Source organism: Phoenix dactylifera, unplaced genomic scaffold (assembly GCF_009389715.1).
Source record: "Phoenix dactylifera cultivar Barhee BC4 unplaced genomic scaffold, palm_55x_up_171113_PBpolish2nd_filt_p 001185F, whole genome shotgun sequence".
Classification (NCBI taxonomy): Eukaryota; Viridiplantae; Streptophyta; class Magnoliopsida; order Arecales; family Arecaceae; genus Phoenix; species Phoenix dactylifera.
Window position 1 is genome coordinate 36,245 of NW_024068522.1, and position 23,728 is coordinate 59,972.

General features: G+C 39.8%; 2 protein-coding genes across 2 annotated transcripts; one reads left to right on the top strand and one right to left on the bottom strand.

Annotated features, from left to right (window-relative positions):
• The first annotated feature begins 16,996 nt into the window (after positions 1-16,996).
• On the top strand, positions 16,997-18,154 carry LOC103719377 (F-box/kelch-repeat protein At1g57790-like). Its single transcript, XM_008808589.2, has one exon. The coding sequence runs from the start codon at positions 16,997-16,999 to the stop codon at positions 18,152-18,154; it is 1,158 nt and encodes a 385-aa protein (XP_008806811.2).
• A 1,011-nt stretch (positions 18,155-19,165) lies between these two features.
• Positions 19,166-22,642, bottom strand: LOC103719367 (GDSL esterase/lipase At1g28580-like). Its single transcript, XM_008808573.4, has 6 exons — positions 22,309-22,642; positions 21,657-21,996; positions 20,897-21,109; positions 20,609-20,757; positions 19,734-20,007; positions 19,166-19,632 (listed from the first exon to the last, which is right to left on the bottom strand). Exons 1-6 carry the CDS (start codon positions 22,606-22,608, stop codon positions 19,391-19,393), a joined length of 1,518 nt encoding a protein of 505 aa, XP_008806795.2. The 5' UTR covers positions 22,609-22,642; the 3' UTR covers positions 19,166-19,390.
• Between the last annotated feature and the right edge of the window lie 1,086 nt (positions 22,643-23,728).

The following is a 23,728-nucleotide window of genomic DNA, read 5'->3' on the forward strand; positions in this document are numbered from 1 at the left end:
TTCATATGATGCTGGCATGGCAAATCATGATGATTCACACCAACCTCCCTATATTTCACCAATTTCTTGGTGCAACTTGACACACAAGGAAAAAAAAAATGTGGTGCTATTGAAAGAAAGCTCCTAGCTTTGCTCCTTGTAAATAAGCAAGATGACAAAATAATAGAAAAGAACATGTGGTTTGGTGGCTTTGGCTTACCTTGTGAGGGGGTTTAGTTATGAGTTGAGCCATAGCTCAAGCCGCTCTCAGTCGGCTGCACGAATCTTGGATGTTTTCGTGATCAAAGTCACGGTTCGCAGAGGACCAGACAACCTCCTACCACCTACCAGTCTTCGTGAGACGCCCACAACCTCTCTCTCTCTCTCTCTCTCTCTCTCTCTCTCTCTCTCGCACGCAAGCATACCAAATATGGTGCCTTTGTGTGGCTGCCGTGGGCGAGAAGGATAACGTTCTGATTTTAGTGGACATAGACAGCCCACTTTGCCACACGATTGGATCAAACGTTTCTGCTGTCATTCGGCCTAAAAGTTAGGTATCTTCTCTACGATGTGGTAAGTCTCGGGGTGCATGTCATAGAGCCAGACTTGGATGTGATCTTGAAATTAAATAATTTCGAACCTAAAAATTGTATCTGAGCTTAACTTGTTTATTGGGCATGCCTGATTTTGAATCGAGCTGAACTCGAGCCTACTTTGAGCAGCTCGGTAACCTTGTCGAGTTGAAATCAGCTCAGCAGCACACTTCTAGCAAGGATGAAGCTCGATTCATTCGATGATTGATTATAGCTAATTGATGGAAAGACCAATTATTTGATTAGACTCGAATCCAAAATTCTCTTTAACAAAATTTGGCCTTGAATATTTCCTAATGTGAATCAATGAAAGCCACCTCAAAATAAAAAAAAAGTTATTTGTTCTGGAGCTAGCTCTGCTTAATCATATTTGATTCAAGTTCGACTTGAGTTTTTGGGCTCAGATTAAGCTGGGCTCTAGCTCTTTGGATCAATAATTAGAGAACATTAAGTTTGTGCTATTTAATGCCCAAAATAGATTTGCTTTGCAGCCGAGGCTAGTCCATCGATGCACCATGTCTATAGAGGAAGATTTACATTTGTAGGTATCCAAAATTTAGATGGGCCAGCTCTATCTTGTAGGTGCACATACACTCTAAGAGCTGATCAAGCCATGGATCTTGCTAGGATCGTAGTTGATTAGTCTCTCTTCCAGTGGTAATGTTCACCATCTGTGCATTGGAGAACGACCTTCAAAAAGAAGAATCACATGATTTCAAACTTGGCGTATTTGAAAGGGATTAGTCTTCCTGAGTGATGATCTTTTTCCCAAGCACTTCTAGAGTCAATAAAAGCCACCATCTCCCTCTACCTAACAGTGCTAGATTCATATGTTTGAGATCTTTTATGCCAAGACGTGCATTTTTGCGCAGATATTTCTTCTAATTGATAAGACAAAAGCCTCTAGATGTTACTCTAGAGCCTTTCAAGGGTCTTTTTTTTTCTATGAAGGGAGGCTTAGCCACCCAAAATTTATTCAATCGAGGTAAATTACATATTCAAATTTGAAGAGAGAGTAGAAAACAAGAAGAATTGGGAAGTATTCAGTGATGAAGTGAAATCCACCAATAAGTAATGCTGATCTTTTAACGCTATCAAGATGCTTTATCAGCTAAGATGGGCAAGGGCGAAGAATGACATAAAATACTAGGCCATTGCTAATAGAACAGAGTTTATATGGTTAGACAGCCCCTAGAGATTGGGTAGAGCCTTTTCTCTTTGCTAAATTCTATCTGAATGTTGCTCAAATAGAGCTTGGTCTTGCAGCGATAACCTGAGACAATTATTCATAGCTCTTCAAGCTTTCAATGCAGGATTTGAGATAAGTGCTGGCCAATGAAGGGGTTTTTTTCTGAAAAAGACCATTGCGGGATCTGACTAAGTAATGTTGACCCCCCCCCAAAAAAAAATTGAATGCATATAAGAAGAATTAAATTATCGTGATCTGCTGAGTGGAGGATTTATAGAAGATAAGGGTGTCGTTGGCGTATTGAGAAGGCATTGGCAGTCGATAGCTCTAAGCTAGTAATGATCTTTCTTTATGTCCATTTCGAGAAATCCAAATGAGAAAGCCATCCACTAAAAGAAAGAGATTACGTGGTAGTGGATCACCATGTCACAAGCCTCATCTATGAGAAAATGAACTTCCTAGTTGGTCATCAAGAAGGATTGTGGATTTGCTAATGCTTAAAATGGCACATAGCCATGGCACCAAATCACATTTTGTGACAATGTGAATAGGAAGCCGCAATCGACTTTGACTCGGTCAAAGCTTCTTTTTTTTTTAAATCAATTTTTTTTTTCTTTTTCTAAGTCGAGTTTAAGCATGATACCTTGGATCTTCTATATGATATAATAGTGATTTGTCTCATAAATACTGAGACATAGCTATCTAAGATGAACCTGTTGCAAACAAATATACACTAGGTTGAGCACATCAGGTTCTAAATTACATTCTTCTAGAACATTACGAACCAACTTATTTTGGGCGAGCAAGCAATTTAAGGTGTGTTTGATTGGGGGTAGTTGGGCTCGTAAAGAGAACGAGAATGAGTAACTCCCATTCTAGCCATTTGGCTGGAGGAAATCTCATATTCATTCCCATTCTATTGGGAGAATAGGAATACCTCAATCCTCTAAAACCCTATCCGAATTCTCCTCCCGGTATTCAAATACTATTCCACTAGATTTACTTCAAAAAATTATTTTTTCAAAACACCTCTCTACCTAATTGATTTTCTAAAAAATTACTAAAAACTATACCTTAGTCCCCCCAAAATACCTTTGTTTAAAGCTTTCAATGGCGTGATTGAGATAGGTGCTAGACAAAGGACAGTTTTCTTTGAAAAAGACCACTCTCGACTTTGAGTAATTGATCTTGAGACCCGAAAAAAAATGCATATAAGAAGAATTAAATTATTGTAATCTGCTAAGTGGAGGCTTTGAAGAAGACAAGGGTGTTGTTGGCAAATTGAGAAGGCATGGGCAGTTGATAGCTGGTCTTGCTCTAGGCTAGTGATGATGCCTTCTTTGTATCTCTTTCGGAAAATCTAAATGAGAATACCATCCACTAAAAGAAAGAGATTAGGTGGTAGTGGTTCAATTATGAGAAAATGAACTTCCTAAGTGGTCATCAGGATCGTGACACCAAATCACATTTTGTGAAATGTGGAAAGGAATCCCCAATTGTGTTTGACTTGGCCAAAGATTTTTTTTTTTTTGGGTAAATAATCAAAGATTTTTTTCAAAGTCAAGTTTAAGCATGTTGCCTTTGATCTTCTATATGTTGTAATAGTGAATTATCTCATAAATACAAATACAACTATCTAAGATGAACCTAGTGTAAAGAAATAAACACTAGGGCGAGCATATCGAGTTCTAGATTACATTCTTTTAGAACATTACCTATCAATTTATTTTGGACGAGTAAGCAATTTAAGGCGTGTTTGGTTGGGGGAGTTGGGTTGGAAGGGGAAATGAGAAGGAGTTACTCCTGCTCCAGCCATTTGGTTAGAGGAAGTCTCATTTCTATTTTTATTCCAGGGGAAGAATGAAAATACCTTAATCCCTCAAAACCCAATCCTAATTCCCCTCCCAGTATTCAAATCTTATTCCATGTGATTTACTTGAAAAAATTATTTCTCCAAAAATACCTCTCCATTTAATTAATTTAATTTTCTAAAAATTTACTTAAAATTTTTCATGGCTTTTTTCAGTGAAGTCTTAATCGGCTATCAATTTTTGAGACTACAATCAACTCGACTTTATTAATATTGGGTTGCGTTAGGCTAGTTCTCTGGTTACCCATTTTAAGAAAAGGATACATTCTTCATAGTTCATTCTTTCATGCCAATCACTTTCAGCTTTTGGACCACAATTGGGCCAATAGTACTAGAGATAACATAACCCAAGTTGATCAAAATTTAGTTTGAGTTGGTTCATCGGCTACTCGAAAATTAGTATCGGCCGACCGTTGGGTGGTTGCAACCGTCTCCAACGGCCACAACGCCCCCCGACCGGCTTCAATGGCGGTCGTTTGGCCATTTCAGATAGGGGATCGTGATCCCCATTTCCTTGGGCTAAGCTCGGGTCAGGCCGGTCAAGCAGACCAGGCCTTGAGCAAGCCATCATATTTATTTTGTGAATCTTATTTTGTGGTTCTTATTTTTTGATTGACTCTTGGTTTCATACGTATCATTTCTAACAACCTACTATCTTCATCGATAAAAATATGTACTAAAGTATTATGAAAAATAATGATGGGGCTAAGACAAGTTCAATGGAAAAAATCAAATAATAAAAGCAAGATCTTAAGAAGAACTTTAGTTCATATGGTGCGACCCCTTGCCACTATTAAAGTAATGCATGTAAGTAGGTCCAGCCCATTTGGGGAGGCCCAATAGCCCACTAGGGCTTTATCTTTGTTTTTTGTGCAGGACCGTGTGTGTATATGTGCGGTATATGAGGTGAGTGAGACAAAATAAAGTGCGTGTGAGAAAACAAAAAAAATGGTAGTAGCGCGCGACAGAGAGAAAAAAAAGAAAGAAAGAGGGTGCGACACAAGAGAAGACCGAGCGCACGGGGAGAGTGAAAAATCTCAACTTTTGCACGTCGTACGGAAGAAAAACAGATTTTTCCTTATCTTTCTTGGGTGTGGTTTTCACACGGAGATTTGACAAATTGGATTTTTGTCTAAGAGTTGTATTAGATGCTATAGAAAGTTGCAGTAATCATTGTTAGGGATCTCATTACAATCTTGGATTCATCACGTTGTGGTAGTTTGGGTGAGATCATTGTTACTCTTAGAGAAGTGATATTGGAGTTTTCTTAATTTGTTGAGGACTCGAGTTTAGGGCATAAACTTGAGTATTGTAAACTCTATATTTATTATAGTGGATTAATCGGATTTGCCCCATGGTTTTTTTTCTCTACACTAGAGGGTTTTTCACATAAATTTGGTGTGTTTTTTTTCTGCTCTTTAGGTGTTTGATATATTGCCTGTGTTACACAATACTTACAGGCTGTGTAAATATTGCTTCTAGTTGATTTGGTAATTTGATATATTGCTATTTAGGTGTTTTTTTTCTATTTTTTTCTTTACAGGCTGTGTAAATATTGCTTCTAGTTGATTTGGTAATTTGGCTTAGTTTATTCTACAATATCTTATTTTGGTCCCAACAAGTGGTATTAGAGCCAAGGTTGTGTGGGTGTGGAGATATTGTGGGAGTAGATAGAGAATTCTTCGGATACCATGATAAAACTTAGTGCTTCTAATTATTCTATTTAGAAGCCTATGATGGAGGATATTCTTTACTGTAAGTATTTACATGAGCCAATTAAAAATACTAATGCTAAGCCAAAGGACATTAGTGATAGTGACTGGAAGATGATGCACAGAAAAGCCATTAGGTATATCAGACAGTGGATTGATCTCAGTGTGTTCCATCATTTATCTCAAGAAACATACGCCTACAGTCTTTGGATGAAGTTAAAGGGTCTCTATGAGAGAAAGACAACCCAAAACAAAGCCTTTGCAATTAAGAGGCTTGTAAATTTGAAACTGAAAGAGGGAAGATTTGTGGCTGAGCATTTGAGTGAGTTTCAAGACTTGGTGAATTAGTTGACCACAATAAAGATAGTGCTAGATGATGAGTTGCAGACATTATTGTTGTTGAGTTCATTGCCTGACAGTTGGGAGACTTTGGTGGTATCATTTAGCAAATCTGCTTCTGATGGGTTGCTATAACTTACTTTGGTGAAAGATATATTTTTTAATGAAGAAACAAGAAGAAGAGATATAGGTAAGGACAGTGCACAGGCTCTTGTTACAAAAAATAGGAAAAAAAGGTAAGAGTAGAGATTTTAAGGAGCGCGGTACTTTCAGAAGTAAATCTAGTGCAAGAAAAAAAATCAAGTGCTTCTACTGTAATAAAGAGGGTCATATGAAGAAACACTACAAGGCTTAAGAAATAAATTGAAAGAGAAAAAAATCAGAAGAAGAACAACAATGAAAACACCACTGCTTGTGTTTCAGATGAAGCAGTGGCAGTTCTCTATATGGAAGAGGACCAGTATTGTCATGTTGCAGATCCCGATGTGGAGTGAATAATTGACTCAGTATGTTCCTATCATATCACTCCAAGGAGAGAGCTCTTTACTACTTACAAAGCAGGTAAATTTGATAGAATGAAGATAAAAAATAATAGTTATGCTGATATTGTGGGAATTGGTGATATATGTTTTGTTACCAATGTTAGATGTTGCATTACACTCAAGGATGTGCGACATGTTCCAAATATGCGCCTGAATCTGATCTCCACTAATGCTCTTGATAAAGCTAGGTATCATAATTATTTTGGCAACAGGAGGTAGAAACCATCGAGAGGGTCAATGGTATTTGCTAGAGAAAAGCTCTGTTACACACTTTACAAAACACAAGTAAAATTGTACGGTGGTATAGTGAATATGACTGAAGATGCTTTATCAAATATGTGGCACAGACGGCTGGCTCATATGAGTGAGAAGGGATTGCAGATTTTGGAAAGAAAGTCCCTCATTTCTTTTCACACAAGTACATCATTGAATTTCTGTGATTATTGTTTACTTGACAAGCATCATAGAATTTCTTTTCAACAAGCCTCTAGTAGAAAGCCTAATATATTGGATTTGGTGTATTCTAATGTGTGTGGTCCCATTGAAGTGGAGTCCTTAGGTGGCCGCAAATATTTTATTATCTTTATTAATTATGCTTCACGAAAGGCGTGGGTTTATGTTTTAAGAACAAAAAATCAGGTATTTCAGTGCTTCAAACAGTTTCAGGCCTTGGTGGAGAGGAAAACTGGAAAGCCATTAAAGTATCTTCATACATATAATGAAGATGAGTACATATCCAATGAGTTTAAGAATTATTGCTCAAAGTATGGTATTAGACATGAGAAGACAGTTCCTGATACCCTATAGTATAATGGTCTTGCAGAGAGGATGAATCACACCATTATAGAAAAGATCAAATGTATGTTGAGAATGGCTAAACATGCCTAAGTCATTCTGGGATGAAGTTGTTTTTACTGTGTGCTATTTAATTAACCGGTCTCCATTAGTTTCTTTAGGTTTTGATATTCCTAACAAAGTGTGGACGGGGAAGGATGTTTCCTGCTCTCATTTGAAGGTATTTTAGGTGCAAGGCATTTACACATGTACCTAATAGCGGGCAAAGCTTGATGATAAGGTCATTCCTTACATATTTGTTCGCTATGGAGTTACAAAATTTGGCTACAGGCTATGGGATCCAGAGAAAAAAAAGATCATTAAAAGTAGAGATGTGGTTTTTCATGAAGACCAGACCTTGGCAGACTTTGAAAAAGTAGAGAAGTCGAGTCAAGCAGTTGAAGGTGTTTCTGACCTTACATCTATCTCTTTACCTCTAAAAAATACCACTGATAGAGAAGAGATGCAAGTTGAAGGCCAAGGTAATGAGCCAGTTGTTGATGAGGACGATTTGTTTAAACAGGGGGAGCATTCTACTCTACTAGAGAGTGCTGAGAAGGAGTAGCCAATTACGGTAGAGCTCCAGGTTAGGAGGTCTATCAGAGAGCGTCATCCATCAACTAGATACCCTGAATCAGAATTTGTTTTGCTTACTAAAGAGGGGGAGCCAGAGAGCTTTCAGAAAGTATAGACTTACAAGGATAAGCAAAGCTGGGTAAAGGCCATGTAGGAAGAGATGAATTCTCTATAGAAGAATAACACTTATGATTTGGTAAAGCTTCCTAAAGGTCAAAGGGCTACAGAAAATAAATGGGTGTTCAAACGAAAGATGGATGGTTAAAAGCTAGTGAAGTACAAAGCTCGATTAGTGGTAAAAGGCTTAAAGCAGAAGAAAGGTATTGACTTTGAGTTCCATTCGAGTTGTTCTTGGTTTGTCAGCTAGCTTGGATCTTGAGCCTGAGCAATTAGATGTGAAGACTACTTTTCTTCATGGTGATTTAGAGAAAGAGATCTGCATGGTTCAGCCAGAAGGATTTGACGTAAAGAAAAAAGAGCATATGGTTTGTAGGTTGAAGAAGAGTTGTATGGGTTAAAGCAGGCTCCTAGCAATTGTATAAAAAAATTGATTAATTCATGGTGGGTCATGGCTATACCAAGATAGAGGCAGATCATTGTGTGTATGTCAAAAAATTTTCTGATGGTAAATTCATTATTCTTATGTTATATATAGATGATATGTTGATAGTAGGACAAGATGTTCAATTGATTCGTAGTACGAAGGCAGAGTTGTCCAAGCCCTTTGACATGAAAGACGTTGGTGCAGCACAATAGATTTTGGATATGCACATTTTTCATGACAAAAAAACCAAGAAGCTGTGGTTATCACAAGAGAAATATATTGAGCGGGTACTTGAAAAGTTTAACATGAAGCAAGCTAAACTGTTCAATACAACTCTTGGTGGTCATTTTAGACTGAGTAAGAAGACTTGTCCTTCTACCAAGGAAGAGAAAGGTAGCAAGGTAGTAGTTCCTTACTCCTCTGCAGTCGGAAGTTTGATGTATGCTATAGTTTGCACACGCCCAAACATTGCTCATGCTGTTGGAGTTGTTAGCAGGTTCCTAGTTAATTCTGACAAAGATCACTGGCAAGCAGTGAAGTGGATCTTCAGATACTTGAGAGATAGCTTTAAGATGTGCTTGACTTTTGGGGGCTCAAAACTAATTTTGGAGGGCTATACAGATGCAGATATGGCAGGTGACCTTGATGGAAGGAAACCAACTTAAGAGTATTTGTTTACTTTTGTAGGGGGAGCTGTATCTTGGCAGTCAAAACTGTAGAAGTCTGTTATCTTATCTACCACTGAGGCTGAGTATATTGCAGCTACTGAAACAGGAAAAGAGATGCTTTGAATGAGACAATTTTTCTAATATTTGGGTTTGAAGCAAGATGAGTATGTAGTTCATTGTGATAGTCAAAGTGCATTAGACTTGAGTAATAATGCTACATATTATTCACTCACAAAGCATAAAGATGTGAGATACTATTGGCTATGCCAGGCAGTTGCTAGAGATGGGCACTGGGCCGGGCCGCCCATGGCCCGGCACGGCCCGCTTGCTACAGTAACGGGCCGTGCCTAGCACGACCCATTAAAGGGGGCCGGGCTGGGTTACCACTTTCTGGCCCGTGGGCCGAGCCCGGCACGGCCCATAAGGGCCTGGGCTGGCACGGCCCGCGGGCCAGGGCCCGGCACGGCCGGGCCAGGCACGGCCCATCCCCCTTAAAATAAATGAAAATAATTTTTTTTAATAATTTAATAAATATTGAAAACTAAGAATTTATTAATATAAAACCACCTTAATGGTGGGGGGTTTGGCATAGACCCTTACCAGTTTATTAATTTAAATCAAAATGGTACATAAAGGGAGATTTGGACCTTGGTCTGACCTCCAGAATACAATAAGAAAGGAGAAAAAATAGAGATGACTCACTTTAACAATTAAAAAAATAAAAATGTACAATTATAAAAAATTAAAAAATCTTACTAATCATCAGTGATTCAGCATTCACTATTCAGTAGTGTTTGTATCATCATCATCAGAGGATGTTGTATTATGTCCACCTTTATCTTGAAGTATCGCCTCAGCATCCAACCAATCTTTGAAGCAGAGAAGCATCTCAACCGTTTCGCCAGTCATCCTACTTCTCTTTTCATCAAGAACACGCCGACCTGCACTAAAAGCGGATTCCGATGCTACTGTGGACATCGGCATAGCTAAAATATCACGTGCAATTGCAGACATAACAGGATATTGATTTTTAACACTCTTCCACCAAGATAATACATCTAGACTTTCTATTTGATTTTCATCATATGCAGACTGAAGATCATTTCGTAAATAAAATTCTAGTTCACTACTTAAAGATGAAGAAGATGAAGATGAACTTGAAGCATGTGTGTGTTTTCTCTATGCAATGAATGAAAAAATAGATGACGAACGAGAACTACTAGAAGAAGAAATAGAGCTTTGTACGGAGAATCTAGATCCACGAATTTTTTCATCATATATAGCATAAATATCATAAAGAAGTTGTTTTACCTCAATTTTAGCAGGTTCAGGATATTGAATCATATTTTCACAGTATGCATCAAGTAAAATTAGCACGCCATTCAATTTAACTCTTGGATCAAATACAGCAGCTAAGTTATTGTCACGACCCCCGCCCCGTTTACGGCGGGCCGCCGCGACGATCCTAGGGTGCGGGTAGGCATAAGGCCACCAGCCACCGCGTAGAACCCTACTACCTATCAATCATCAATAAATCTTGAAAAATTTGGCATGATACATGCACAAAATGATCACTTTTCCTATAGTGACCTGTCAGGATTATTTCAATACATACAACAACACTACCTGTCAGAGCAGCAATCACATAATCTGTCACATAATGAACCTGGACAATATATATCAATACATTATCTCAGGCATATAACTCATCTGTATAAAAATCTGGTTCCCATTCCATCCATGGTCAAACCCATATCCACAACAGGATCTATGACTGTAACTATGCACTATATACAATAGAAGGTTTATAATACACCAAAATGTATAAACCTTTATCTACATTATATAATACTATACTATGGAGCGGCACAGCTAGCAGGCAATCTCTAACCCTGCTCTTCTCTATACAATACCTGCCCTGCAATCAAAAACACCAAACTGGGGAGTGAGTATATAAATACTCAGTGAGTGGAGTAGAGAGTACTATGCACATGAGACCAGATATAATCATGGCTCGAGGTGAAATCTCAAGATCAATAACAAGATGAACATGATCTCAACATAGAGAATATGGAGTAAGTCATCAATATCACCACAATCAATATCAACTCATCTGAAGCATATATGAAATAATCAAGTCAACATATATGCTATTCATGAATATGCTCAACAGGTCATAGTACTGAATCATATAAATCAGGTGTCAATAGGCTGAATCATCAACAAGACAGCTATCGGGAGGTGGGTTTTACGCCCCAGACGAACCAGCAATAACTCCCTACTGCCATATGCATACATCGAATATGACACCACACCAATATGTAAATCATCACTAGACAGCTGTCGGGAGGTGGGTTTTACGCCCCAGGCGAACCAGCAACAACCCCCTACTGTCACATGCATATGCAGGATAAGACACCATATCGATAATGTAAATGCTAGACAGCTGTCGGGAGGTAGGTTTTACGCCCCAGGCGAACCAGCAACAACTCCCCACTGTCACATGCATATGCAGGATAAGACACCATACTGATGATGTAAATGCTGGCCAGTATCTAGAACAGAAATCCATCTCACATCTATATACTAAACGACACCTCGCGGGAATTCTACATCCGCGGAAAGCCATACTGCACCTCGCGGGGTCTTACTATGCCCGGCGGCAAGCAGAATATAAGTCGTAGGACCGTCCGATCCTACGCCTAGGGCCGTGTCCCCCCTAGGAAGGGACTGGGCTCCGCCCACTCAGAAGGCTACTATGTGCACAAAGGCCGATGTTCAACCCCCATCGACTATAGGTGTCCTGCAGATACTGCCAAGCTATACATAAATGCCATAATGCACCCTCCCAATACTCTACTAAAAAGGAGTATGATCAAGACTACCACTCACTCGATCATGACCCAATCATAAACTAACATCAGGGTTAGGAGTGAGGGTCAAGGAAGTGCAATACAACTCAATATACCACTAAAAAGGCTCTACAATCTTTAAAATAGAGAAAATGAAATCAATTTACAAAAGAAATCATTTCACAATTCGGAATCAATTTGATTACTCATCAACCCCTCGTAATTCCTCTCAATGTTCTCTCAAATGCATGTACAGAATAATCAAGCATGGAGAATCAAGATTATAGAGGAATCTACTACAATATCAATCAATATGCTCAAGTGGAATCAATTTACACTTGGTAACATTCATGAAAATGAATTAAGGATGCTCATGGTGCAAAGTACATGACTCCTACTCACCTGTCAATCCGGCACAGCCCTGATACGCCTCCAAAAATCTACAGCAGGCAGTGGGGAACTTCTTCCTCTTGTTCCCTAGCTTCTTGCCCAACTCTGACATGCATTTACAATACATTTAGTCTTGTATCAAGGGTCATAATCTACGTGCCAATTATAATATAGGGAACTTTAATTGATTCAACTCCCCCGTTCCCTAAATCTTTTCTTTTCTTTCTTTTTTTATTTTTCTATTAATTAACTCATCATTTATGTATATTAGGGACTCCCTTGCACGAGTACAAGGTCTCCCTTAGCCTAATCTAGGCTTAATACCCTATTTTGGCATAAAATTTCTTATTTTCCCACCTGGATGAACAGTAACCCGGACCGATAGCCGGTTACTTCATCCCGGGTTTGATCCACTTTCCAAACTCCAGATTTGATGAAATTTTTACCTAACATTCTACACTCATAGGAGATTCTAAAGAGGTAACATGCATTGCTATCGGAGGTCGTTTGACCCCCTAAATAATTCGCCGAAGTTGGGACTTCGACACAATTTTTCCGTAGTGCCGGAAAAATTTGTCAAAATCCGATTCTTCCTCTTTTAACCGCATCTTTTACAACCCTTATCCGACCCCTCTAGACTATATCCACCCTTTGTATAGCCTAATGTCATCAAAAGACTAGATAGGGACGGATATTTACCTTTTTCTTTTTGGAAATCGAGGTCCTTGCGTAGAGGGGAAGGAGATCTACGTTTTTTCCTTCAACTGGAAGTGCAACCGGGATCCCTTTCCTCCTCGAATCCCCTTCCTCTTCTTCTTTCTTCTTCTTCTTCTTCTCTTTTCTTTCTTTCTTTCCTCTGTGTTTCACGCTTGAGACTCCCTTCTCTCTCTGTTTCATTCCGTCTTAGACCAACTCAAACCCTCCAATTAAGTCACATCAAGCACTATTCACCCTTTGTTTAATATTATTAAATTCCTATTTTGTCCCTAACACTTCAACATATCTACTGTTATACCATTAACTTTGATTTCTTTCCAATTTTACCCTTATATCAATTTTAAAGGACTATTCTATCCCTTTTTATATAAAAAAAATTTTTGGGGTTATTACAGTTATGCATAGGACATATCTTGTCCCAATACTCATTCCATTTAGATTCTATTTGTTCAATAATAGGCATTAAAATATCATCATATCTATGTTCTGCAAATTTTTGACTAATTATATATGCTTGTTGTAAAAATGAATATGAAGTTGGATAATAAATACCAGAAAGAACATTAGTAGCATTATAAAAACTAAGCAAAAAATCTTCCAAAATTTTTTCTTTATTCCAATCAGTTTCAGTCAATGTAAAGCCTAATCCACGATCATTAATATATGCACTTAATAAGTTTTTATATGGGTATGCATCATGTATCATGCTATATGTTGAGTTCCAACGAGTAATTACATCAAGTTTAAATTTTTTAAAACGTTTACCATGATTTATACATAGTTCCTTAAATTCTTGAAGTCTTGATCTTGAAGCATGAATAAAAGAAACTGCATTTCTAATTTTTGAAATCACATCTTGAATCATGCCCATGCTAGCTTGAACAGAAAGATTTAAGATATGACATGCACATCTAATATGCAATAAATTTTCATTTAACATGGGATGCAATGAGTCCTTTAATAATGTAACAGGAGAATTATTATTAGATGCATTATCAAAAGTAATAGACATAATTTTATCATTAATATTATATGAACATACAGTTTGATAAATGGCATTTGAAATTTGTTGCTCAGAATATGGAAAATCAAAAGCACGAAAAGCAAGAAAACGTTTATTTAATTGCCAATCATTATCAATATAATGAGCAGTAATGACAATAAAACAATTGCTACCTACAAATGCTGACCAAATATCAGAAGTTAATGAAATTTTTATATTTAAAATAGAGAGTGTTTCAATTAAAGTTTGTCTCATTGCTAAAAAGTTAGTCATAGCTACTCTTCTAAATGTACGCCTACTAGTTCTTTTGTAAGCAGGTTGTAGGTTTAATTGAACATATTCTTCAAAATTAAAAGATTCACATAAACTAAAAGGTAATTCATCCTTAACTATCCATTTTACAAGTGTTTTTCTTTCATTTTCATGATTATATGCAAAATTACCTACAAGTGATCTCCCTTGTATATTAAGGGTACCTTGAGCATGAGAATCATGCATCCTATGACTCTTTTGATGTCTTTTTAAATGGCCTGTTCCCCCACTACTACTACAACCATAAAGTTTGGCACATTTTTTACATTTTGCTTTCTAGACTCCATCAACCATAATTCTATCAAATTCATTCCATACAGCACTAGTCCTCTTACGAGAAGATGTTTGATCTTCACTCGATTCACTAGTTCTAGAGGAACTAGGAACATGGGGTTGGGGATTAGTTTCTTCTCCCTCAGAAACAGAAGAAATGCCAAAATGACTTTCCTCAAAAGATGACATATCTAAATTGATGAATGCAAAAAATAAAAACTAACCACAAGGAGGAATTGAGTAGAGGGTCAGAGGGCAGAGGTAGAGCCGAGATTCTGAGCTTTCTCTTGTGCTCTCAACAGGAGTGACCTTCTCTTCTCAACAGAAACCTCCTCTTTTGTAGCACTTGAACACTTGCTAAATGCAAACTAAAAATTAAATTGCTAGAAGAGCACTTTAAAGAGAGAAATAGTTGTAGTAGAGAAGGAGAGAATAGTTGGTTTGGTGTAGTGAGAATGAGGGAGGAAAGGGGAATTTATAGGACTCCAAAATTATTTTTCCCCAAAAGACCCCTCAAATTAGCCGTTTTTGGACTGTTGGGAGGGGTATTTTGGGAAAAAACCAAAAAATAGCCGTTGGAAACGGCTATTTTCTTCCCCCCAGCCAGACGAGCCGTGCCAGGCAGGGCCCGTAACGGGTCCAAACGGGCCGTGCCAGGCACGACCCGTCTCGTGCCAGGCACGGCCTGTAACGGGCAGAATTTTTCTGCCAGACGGGCCGTGCCAGGCACGGCCCGTTTGGACCCGTTACGAGCCGTGCCTGGCACGGCCCGTTTGGACCCGTTACGGGCCGTGCCTGGCACGGCCCGTCTGGCAGCCCGTGATGGGCCGTGCCTGGCATGGCCCGTCTCGTGCCGTGCCGGGCCCGGCCCGTCTCGTGCCGTGCCGGGCCCGGCCCGTCTCGTGCCGTGTCGGGCCCGGCCCGCCAATCCACGGGCCTAGGGCCGAGCTGGGCTTGGGTTTTTGGCTGAGCGGGCCGTGCCCGGCACGGCCCGTTTAGTCCGTGGCCCGGTGGGCCTGGGCCGGGCCGGCCCGGCACGGCCCGATGCCCATGACTGGCAGTTGCAGAGCAGTTAGTACTACAAAAGATTCACACTGAAAAGAATCCAGCTGACATGATGACGAAAGTTGTGACTAGAGAGAAGCTAAAACTTTGTGCCGAATTGGCCGGCATGGATTCTAACTAGCAAGTTATAGTATATTCTCCTTCCTTTGTGGGCTAGTGGAGGAGATTGTAAGTAGATCCAGCCTATTTGGAGAAGACCAACAGCCCACTAGGGCTTTATCTTTGTTTTTTTGTGCAGGACCACGTGTGTGTGCGGCATATGAGGCGGGTGACACAAAATAAAGTGCGGCTGAGAAACCAAAAAAAAAGGTAGTAGCGCGCAGTAGAGGAAAAGAAAGAAAGAAAGAAAGAGCACGAGGCACAGGAGAAGACCAAGCGCCCAAGGAGAGTGGAAAATCTCAAGTTTTGCACATCTCTCCATCTGCATGAGACACGCTGGTCCGGAAACTTGGAGGCTTATATACTGGTAGGAGTGAGTATCGGTCCATCAAGTGGTGCGAAGACCATCGAACCTTGTTGGGTCATGTTTCATCAGGCCAAGGTTAAAAGAATAGAGAGCACCATGATCACTAAGGTCAATGTATAATTTTCACTCAAGAGTATAAAAGGATGAGAACTAGTATTTTTTGTGGAAAGTCTCTGGTGAGGACCCTAAGAGATCCGTTCTCTGTAGAAAGACTTCTTGTGATTATGACATACTGGAAATTTTATGTATTTTTTGAAGTGGATTTAAACTAGTAATCTGACTGGAATGTGATCATAATAAATGTGGATCTCATTGTATTTTTTTGGATTTCAGTTTGATTACAATTTGGCTTTTTAATTAGTGAGATTATACTATGACATGCGTTAAATGTGGCTCTAAACTTGCACCATGGGCGTTAAATATGGTTTTCAAGCCTACCACATGGATAAGCTTGGCCATAGTTATGGCTGTTGAATTATTATTTGTTGGTTAATATTTTGAGTATTTGGATAATTCAGAAAGTATGAAATATTGATTTCAAAACTATAGCCTTGCTAAAACATATCGTATTACTTTATGAAATTATCTTATTAAAGCAGGACTAGTTAATCTTGAAGAATGCTGTCTACCTCGGGCTCCTCTAGAGACCGTTTTCCCAGGTACCATCGACTTAAAATCACAGCTTTGTATATAAAAAAAAAACCTAAAAATCATCATAATTAATCTTCATTTCTCAATCTGTATTCTAGAATCACATATCCTTTATTTTTTTTAATACCTTTCTTCTATATCTTTTGCTAGGTGGGAGTTGGGTAAGCCTCAAATATAGCGGAGTTCTCCCAATTCGTGATGGAAAAGAAGTAGAGTCTCAGTAGTACTCCTTTGTGTTTTTATATATATAATTTTTGAGAAAATAATTAATTTAAGTAGGTCGAGACAGTCTGCAACTGTACGTGGATTGAACTCCTTGACCGAGTCCTAAACAACGGTTTCCCTCCTCAAGTCCGCTTCCAACTCAAACCTCGTTCCTTTTTTAAGTGTCGAGCGAGACTTCAAACCTCTTCGCCCAGCCATGGATTCAAAGCACCAAACCATCCTCAAGAAGCCGATGGGAACTCTCGCCAAGAAGAAGACAATAAAGACCTACAACAACAGCAGCAGCAGCAGCGTGTGGGCTGATCTCCACGAATCGCTTCTCGGCCTGATCCTCGACCACCTTCCTCTCCCGGACCAGCTTCAATTCAGCTTGGTCTGCCGCTCCTGGCGTGCCCTCGCCGTCACCCGTCCCGTCACCGTCCCCCTCCTAATGCTGCCCCCCGACGACCCCGGCTCCGAAACCCGCACCTTCTACAGCCCCCTCGACGGCACTTACCACGACGTCCCCCTCCCCGGCTCCTCCAAGAAGCTCTGCCTCGCCTCCTCCCATGGCTGGCTCCTCTTCGCCGACCCCTACTCCGACGAGCGCTTCCTCCATCACCCCTTCTCCAATGCCCGCATCGACCTCCCACCGTGGCCGTTCAGTTCCATCCCCGTCGATGCCACTGTCGGCCTCTCCTTGCCCCCCACCGACCCCGGCTGTGTCGTCGTGTTCATGTTCGACTCTTGCTTCGTCTACTGCACCATCGGCGATGCCGCGTGGTCGACCGTCGCCATGAGCAGCCGCTGGCCCACTGTCGTCGACTGCGATGCAGTTGCCTGCAACGGAAGACTATATGTCGTTAGCCCGTGTCGCCAGTTAGGCGTCGTCGACGTGTTTAATGGCGTGCCTAGGCTGAGTTGGCTAGATTTGGACGACAGCCGCGTGCGGCGCGTGTGGCCGGACGTCCACAAGAGATGGTACGTCCTCGAGGCATCGGGGACTATTTTGCTGGTTTTCAAGGACAGCAAGACGTGGTATCCAAAGGTCTTCATGGCGGACATGGACGAGATGGCGTGGTTGGAGGTCGAGGGTTTCCGCGATCGAGCGCTGTTCCTGGGGAAGGGGGGTTCGTTTTCGGTGTCGAACGCCGGGAGGATTGGCCAGGGTAACCGCATACATTTTGCTCTGCAACGCTGGGGGTATCCCACCGGGGAGGACAGGAGGTTCATGGTGGTGTACAACATGGACGGCAAGCATGGGCATGCTTCATGGCTCCTCCAGTCGAGCTGGGCGAAGTTTTCTATTCTGGATACGAATGACATTGGTTGGGAATCGTCGCATTGGTTGCTTGCATCAACCGGAGGTCTTTGAACTATGAAGGCTGGGTGTGATCGACCCTTTCAATATTTTTTCTCTTTCTTGTTCGCTGTTAACTTGCCTACGGTATTCTGGTTTTCGCTTTTATTGTTATGGCTTATAAATTTTAATAGAAAAAGCATTGCATTGGATACTCCCTAAAATCTTATGATATGGATAAATTGAACCCCACCGGGAATTGGGCACAAACCCTAATGCGCTTTATAATTCCCAAACCCTAATGCCGATTTTATTGTTTTAAAATTCTGAAGATACCCCCAAAACCTCCATCAGTTTGGTTACAGCGCACGTATGACCCAAATCTCTTCTCTATTCAAATAGCTTCTTTATTCCATGAATACAAAAAAGATGTGGATAAAGAAGAATCATTCCCACACGCACATCCACCTCAAATCTCATATTTCTTCATGCACGCCGGACCCAAATCTTTTCTTCCCCGTTTGTTAAATCTTTTCTTCCCAATTTGGTAACTTCCTTTCTTGAAAGGGTCAACTGAAAATAATACTTCTCCTTAGTCCATTAATGCATAAAAGGGCCCTATAAAGAAAAATTCTCCACTCTATTTTATCATTCCCTTCACATCCAATATTAAAAAACAAAATTTGTAGCATCTCTTTATCCCTGCTTTTTAAACTGTCATGACTTTAATGAATATAGGTAGCCCCATTTTCATAGTTGTTTTCTCTTATGGTAGCGAAGCCTACGTTATGTCAATCTCCGAAGATACAAATCTCAATCATATTTACTCTTTCTTTGCTGATATAACTAGATTGGAATTGCTGATAAAGATGAAGTCTCTTGCCTAAAAGAAGAATAAAATATCTGTATGTAGAAGATATGTTAAATCTGGTCATATTACAATTGCTTAGATTTTTTCAGGACATGAGAGCTTGCCAGTCCATTGTGGGAGGTAAATTTCAGAAGCTATGAGACCTACATACGTGTACCCACCACCCCAGTGTGGGAGGTTATAGTTTTAAAGAACAAGTTTGCCATACAGTGGGGTCGAGCTAGATAAAATCTTGACCATCAAATTTAACGCAATTGTCAATAATTGATGAAACACAAAATGACATAGTCCCATCAGAGACAGATGATTAATACTCTAAACAAATCATCAAAAAAATAAAACTAAAAACATGAACGGACTAATTGACAACTCAATCCAAGTTCCTAGTCTAAATAGGACAAGATATTATTTCAACACTATGCTTCCGTCTTCTCCAGGACTCAATAGTAGCATTTCCACTTCTCCTGGACTCCATAGCTTGGATAGGAGAATCCACCACTGATTAACTCTCGCGCCATGATCATGTATGCCTTCTGTGTTAAATGAATTCCATCCCAACTTATATGTTGAGCAGGGTTGTCGCATGTTGAAGCTCCAGGAGAACCACACATTTTGGAGGCATCAAAGTTATACACACCGCCACTTCCACAACAAGCTTTCATCAATGAATTCTTGGCAAATCCTATAGTTAAAAAAGCTAGAGTAAATTAGTTTCATATATTTATAATGTAATTGTAGAAATCAAGAATGATGTGATATATTGATTTTTGAACCATAACATACCTAAATCCACTGCATTGTCAAGTAGATGCAAGAAGGCATGGTAGTAATCTGCATACATGATGATAACATGAGGATGTGACTTCCTCAACTCTTGTATTGCTTCTTGAAGTTTTAAATTATGGAGCATGGCAAAGGCATTAAGTCCTTTAAAACACATTCTGTCGTCATAAGCATCTGGATCTGATGAACGCGATGCTGTTAAGTAGCTTGGAAAACATCCAATTGGAAAATTCCCAGGAATAACTAGTTGAACAGCTCCCATATCTATCACTTCCTAAAATATATTCAGCACAAATATAATGTTAGCACGTACTATAACGAAGACATGATTGCATAACCATTCAATTAATTAATTGCATCAAACAGGAATAATCGATATTTCTCATGCATTTTGATATCGTTTTTTTTTTTATTTTGAGTAAATTTCATGACATTATCTTAGATCATGCATCATTACTCGACTAGGCAGTACAAGCAATGCATGCTGAAGACATATTAGTGATGTAATTAATTTATATTTGTTATTATCTTATCGATTTTTATAATTATTTAAAACTGTGAACTAAACAAGTACATATGTGAACATGAGGCATCATCATCTAATGCTCCAACTATAATAGTTCTAACCAAGTAAAATCTTATTATTGTTTTTACATGCTTGGACATTAGTCTTATCATCTTCATATTTCCAATTTAATTTGATCCATATCTTTTTTGTCCATTATATCTGAGAGTATCTTAACTAGTATTCGAAATACTTCTGAGAAAGTTGTGCAAAAGAGGATGATATAACATAGCACTGTTTCTTTGTTAGGAAGAGAGCATGAGAGAAGTTATGAAGATACTGGTCTCCTATAGAAGAAAAGAGACTTTACCTTGGAAGCATTTATTATGCTTTGCACAACATGTGGAACATAACTTATCACCTCTGTAATGGATTTTCCTCCAAAGAAAGCGTAATTATAGTCATTGCCTCCAATCTCTCCCACCAAAAACAGAGCATGATTAAGCTTTTCAGCACAATCTATAGATTCATCGAAACAATACATAAAAATTAATTAAGAGTATGAGATGGTTGCATTAGAATCTTATTCATAAAATGCATTACTTGTTAAAAGGAATAAAGAAAGTCAGAGCCAAAGATTAACAAATTATAAAAGGACCTGTTTCTGATGAGCAAACAGAATCAAGATGGGTCTTCAACCAATCAAGCTGAACATTCAAAGAACTATTAGTATAAGGCATCAAAATGCCCCTTTCCTCGAAAAAGGAATGGTCAAGTGCAGTGGCCCCAGCTACAGCAAAATTGACTCCATGGTTGAAATTAGCCTCCTTGTCCAAATAAGGATTGACAAAAGGAAGATTGAGGGACGAAGCTGAAAAAAGAAAGCATAAGAATTAAGGCCCAGTGCTTATGCAGCTAACTAATACATAAGAATCAAGACATTATAAACCCTCAAGTTTTAAAAATGTTTAAGAAAAGTCCACCATCTTAACCTAGATGCATATCTGTCTCTGTTCATGTTGTCACTTCCCAAAACCTACAACGAACCAATGGATGTTGCAGTTTGGCATACGGATGTGCGTCCCATGGTAAACCATGCAGCCCTTTCAACAGCACAAAGATGAGCACAATTATTTAAAAAGCTTATATGAAACCGTCTCGAACCTTTCATGCATCCTGTATTATTTATTTTTTTTCTTTTTAATATTTAATTGATATACACATATTCCACGTCTCTGTACATACTGATGAATTTATACCATCTGCAAATTAAGCAATGGCACGCATGCAGAAACCATCGAACCCCATAGAAAACTAAAAGCTATGCATCATGTAAGGAAGAGTGCAATGCATGCATGCTGAAAACGATAGAAATATAAAAAAAGCTATAGCATATAACTATGGCAAGGAAATATTACCGAGGTAGTCTATCATGAGAAGTCCGTCGGAGCAACGCCCGGTGGGCCTGTGAAAAGTGGTCTCGCCGTATGGAAGGTGTGCGATGGGTGCAAAAGCCCCGCCCACACCCTCTCGAAGGAGGTTGCCAGTGTCGGCAATGGAGTCTCCCAAGCTATATATGGCCTTGATGTAGCACCCTTCCCTCTCCTCGAGACCAGCTGAAGTCCAAAAGAATAGCACCAAAAAGAGAAAGGAGACGGCCTTGAGCGGAGAATTAGACTTGGGAGCCATAGGTGGAATCACCCTTTGCTGCCTTGGAGGAAAGCGAGAGAGAAGAAGTTCGGGACCTACCTGTGAGTCCTGCGGGGGATTTTATAGAAGAAGAGTTGTAGAAAGGGCTGGAAAAGAATATCTAGTTCGGATCCTAGTAGAAAGAGGAGACTAGAAGCCGTTTTCTCTTTAAAAAGCTTACGGTAAGGCATAAAAAAAACCAGGAGTCCCAATAGGATCACAACTGTAATCCTTCTGTGAGGCCCATAAAAAAAACCGGTCGAGCCTATCCGCCGCGAGAATCGCGGCGGAGCAACGACCCCAAGTTTATCCCCTCACTCCCGAGATTATCCCCTTCGGAAAACCCTCTAGAAATCTTCCATCTCTCAACGATCCACCCACCTCTGAGCTCCACCGAGCACCTCTCCTCCTACTCCTTCCTTTTCTCCGGTGGCCGGGGTGCCGCCTCGGCCAAGCGCCGCCGCCGAAGCCCCTTCTTCCCTCTAGACCACCGCCCCTATTCCTCTGTTCCAACGAACCGAGCCTCCTTCCCCTGTTCCGGACCAAAACCGAGGATGCTCTCGGTTTTCCCCTCCTCTCCGGCCGCCGCCTGCTGTCGACGGCTGGCCGTCGACCACCAAAGCCCGGCCGCCGCTGGACCATCTCCTTTCTCCTCTTCCCTCTCTTCCTTCCCGACTTCATCTCCTCCTCCTTATTTTCTTCTTCTTCCCATTCTTAGTTTCTTATATTTATTTATTACTCTCTATAAATATATGGATTTTGTTGTTCTTTTGTTGCGCTCTCTCCAAATCATCCAAAAAACAGCAGTTATCAAGCAGGCCCAAGCCCTTTTGTTGTTCTTATTCGACCGACGACTTCTCCCGAGAAACCATATTATGAATGAAACATATTTAACTCTATATTCTATTGTATAAATAAAATATTTTTTTAAAAAATAAATAAATAAGTTTTTTTAAGACTTATTTACATCTTAAAAAATTATTCGGGGCGATCAATCATAAAAGATCCATTTTTTTGGAACAAATAAACTATAAACTTCAAAGGAAGAATTTTTAATCATCAATTCTATTTGGGAGGTAGATGAGCTCCGTTTTTTGAGAAATTTTTTTTTCCATATGTCGAACAATAGGCTGCATTTGAGAAACAAACAAGTGACTTGTTGTTTCCTCGTCCAGGAGTGGGTCCTTTTCTTTAGATTACCTGCTGTTAAGAATCTACAGTTGAAAAGAAGCCATGCAACAGTAAAAAGAAAAAAAAAAAGCCATGCAAAAATTTTTGATTTTTCCCCTAGAGGGACTTTCGAGATAATCTGAGCAAAGTTGGACCCTACTCCACCATTTGTAAGAAGGTATAGTAGTTTCTAACTGTTAAGGTCCTCTGTATGTTCCATTTCCATTCCACCTGAGAGAGTAACAATTGAAGTGATTGTCTCCTCTTGAGTGTAGAGCTTCTCTGAACAGGCTCCGAATATTTTGAGATGAGATGGCTTCTGCGGCCGATATATTCGATTTCCGTACAAATTCGAGCAAGTTTGAGAAAATCTCTTTTAGTGGTGCTGAACCGATCCAATGATCGAGCCAAAAGGAAACCTGCTTTCCATTTCCGACCCTAAAGACCATGCTTTGATTGAAAAGAGGATTTACCTTTATAATACCCTTCCATGCAGCAGAAGCCAATTTGATGTTTCTTGGTTTCGGTTGGCTAGGAAGCTTCTTGGTGTAGTAGATAGTTTAAACCAGTTCTCGTCAAGGTTTTGATTGCTCGTTGTAGAGTCTCCACTAACGTTTTACCAGTTCTCATC

Bases quoted from the DNA above. Each gene is read 5' to 3' on its own strand.
- LOC103719377 (XM_008808589.2), top strand. From the start codon at position 16,997: ATGGATTCAAAGCACCAAACCATCCTCAAGAAGCCGATGGGAACTCTC.
- LOC103719367 (XM_008808573.4), bottom strand. From the start codon at position 22,608: ATGAAGTCGGGAAGGAAGAGAGGGAAGAGGAGAAAGGAGATGGTCCAG. The intron at 20,758-20,896 runs GTCCTTTTATAA...ATGAATCTATAG, and splicing joins TGTTTGCTCATCAGAAACAG to ATTGTGCTGAAAAGCTTAAT. The intron at 20,008-20,608 runs GTAAAGTCTCTT...AATATATTTTAG, and splicing joins GCATAATAAATGCTTCCAAG to GAAGTGATAGATATGGGAGC.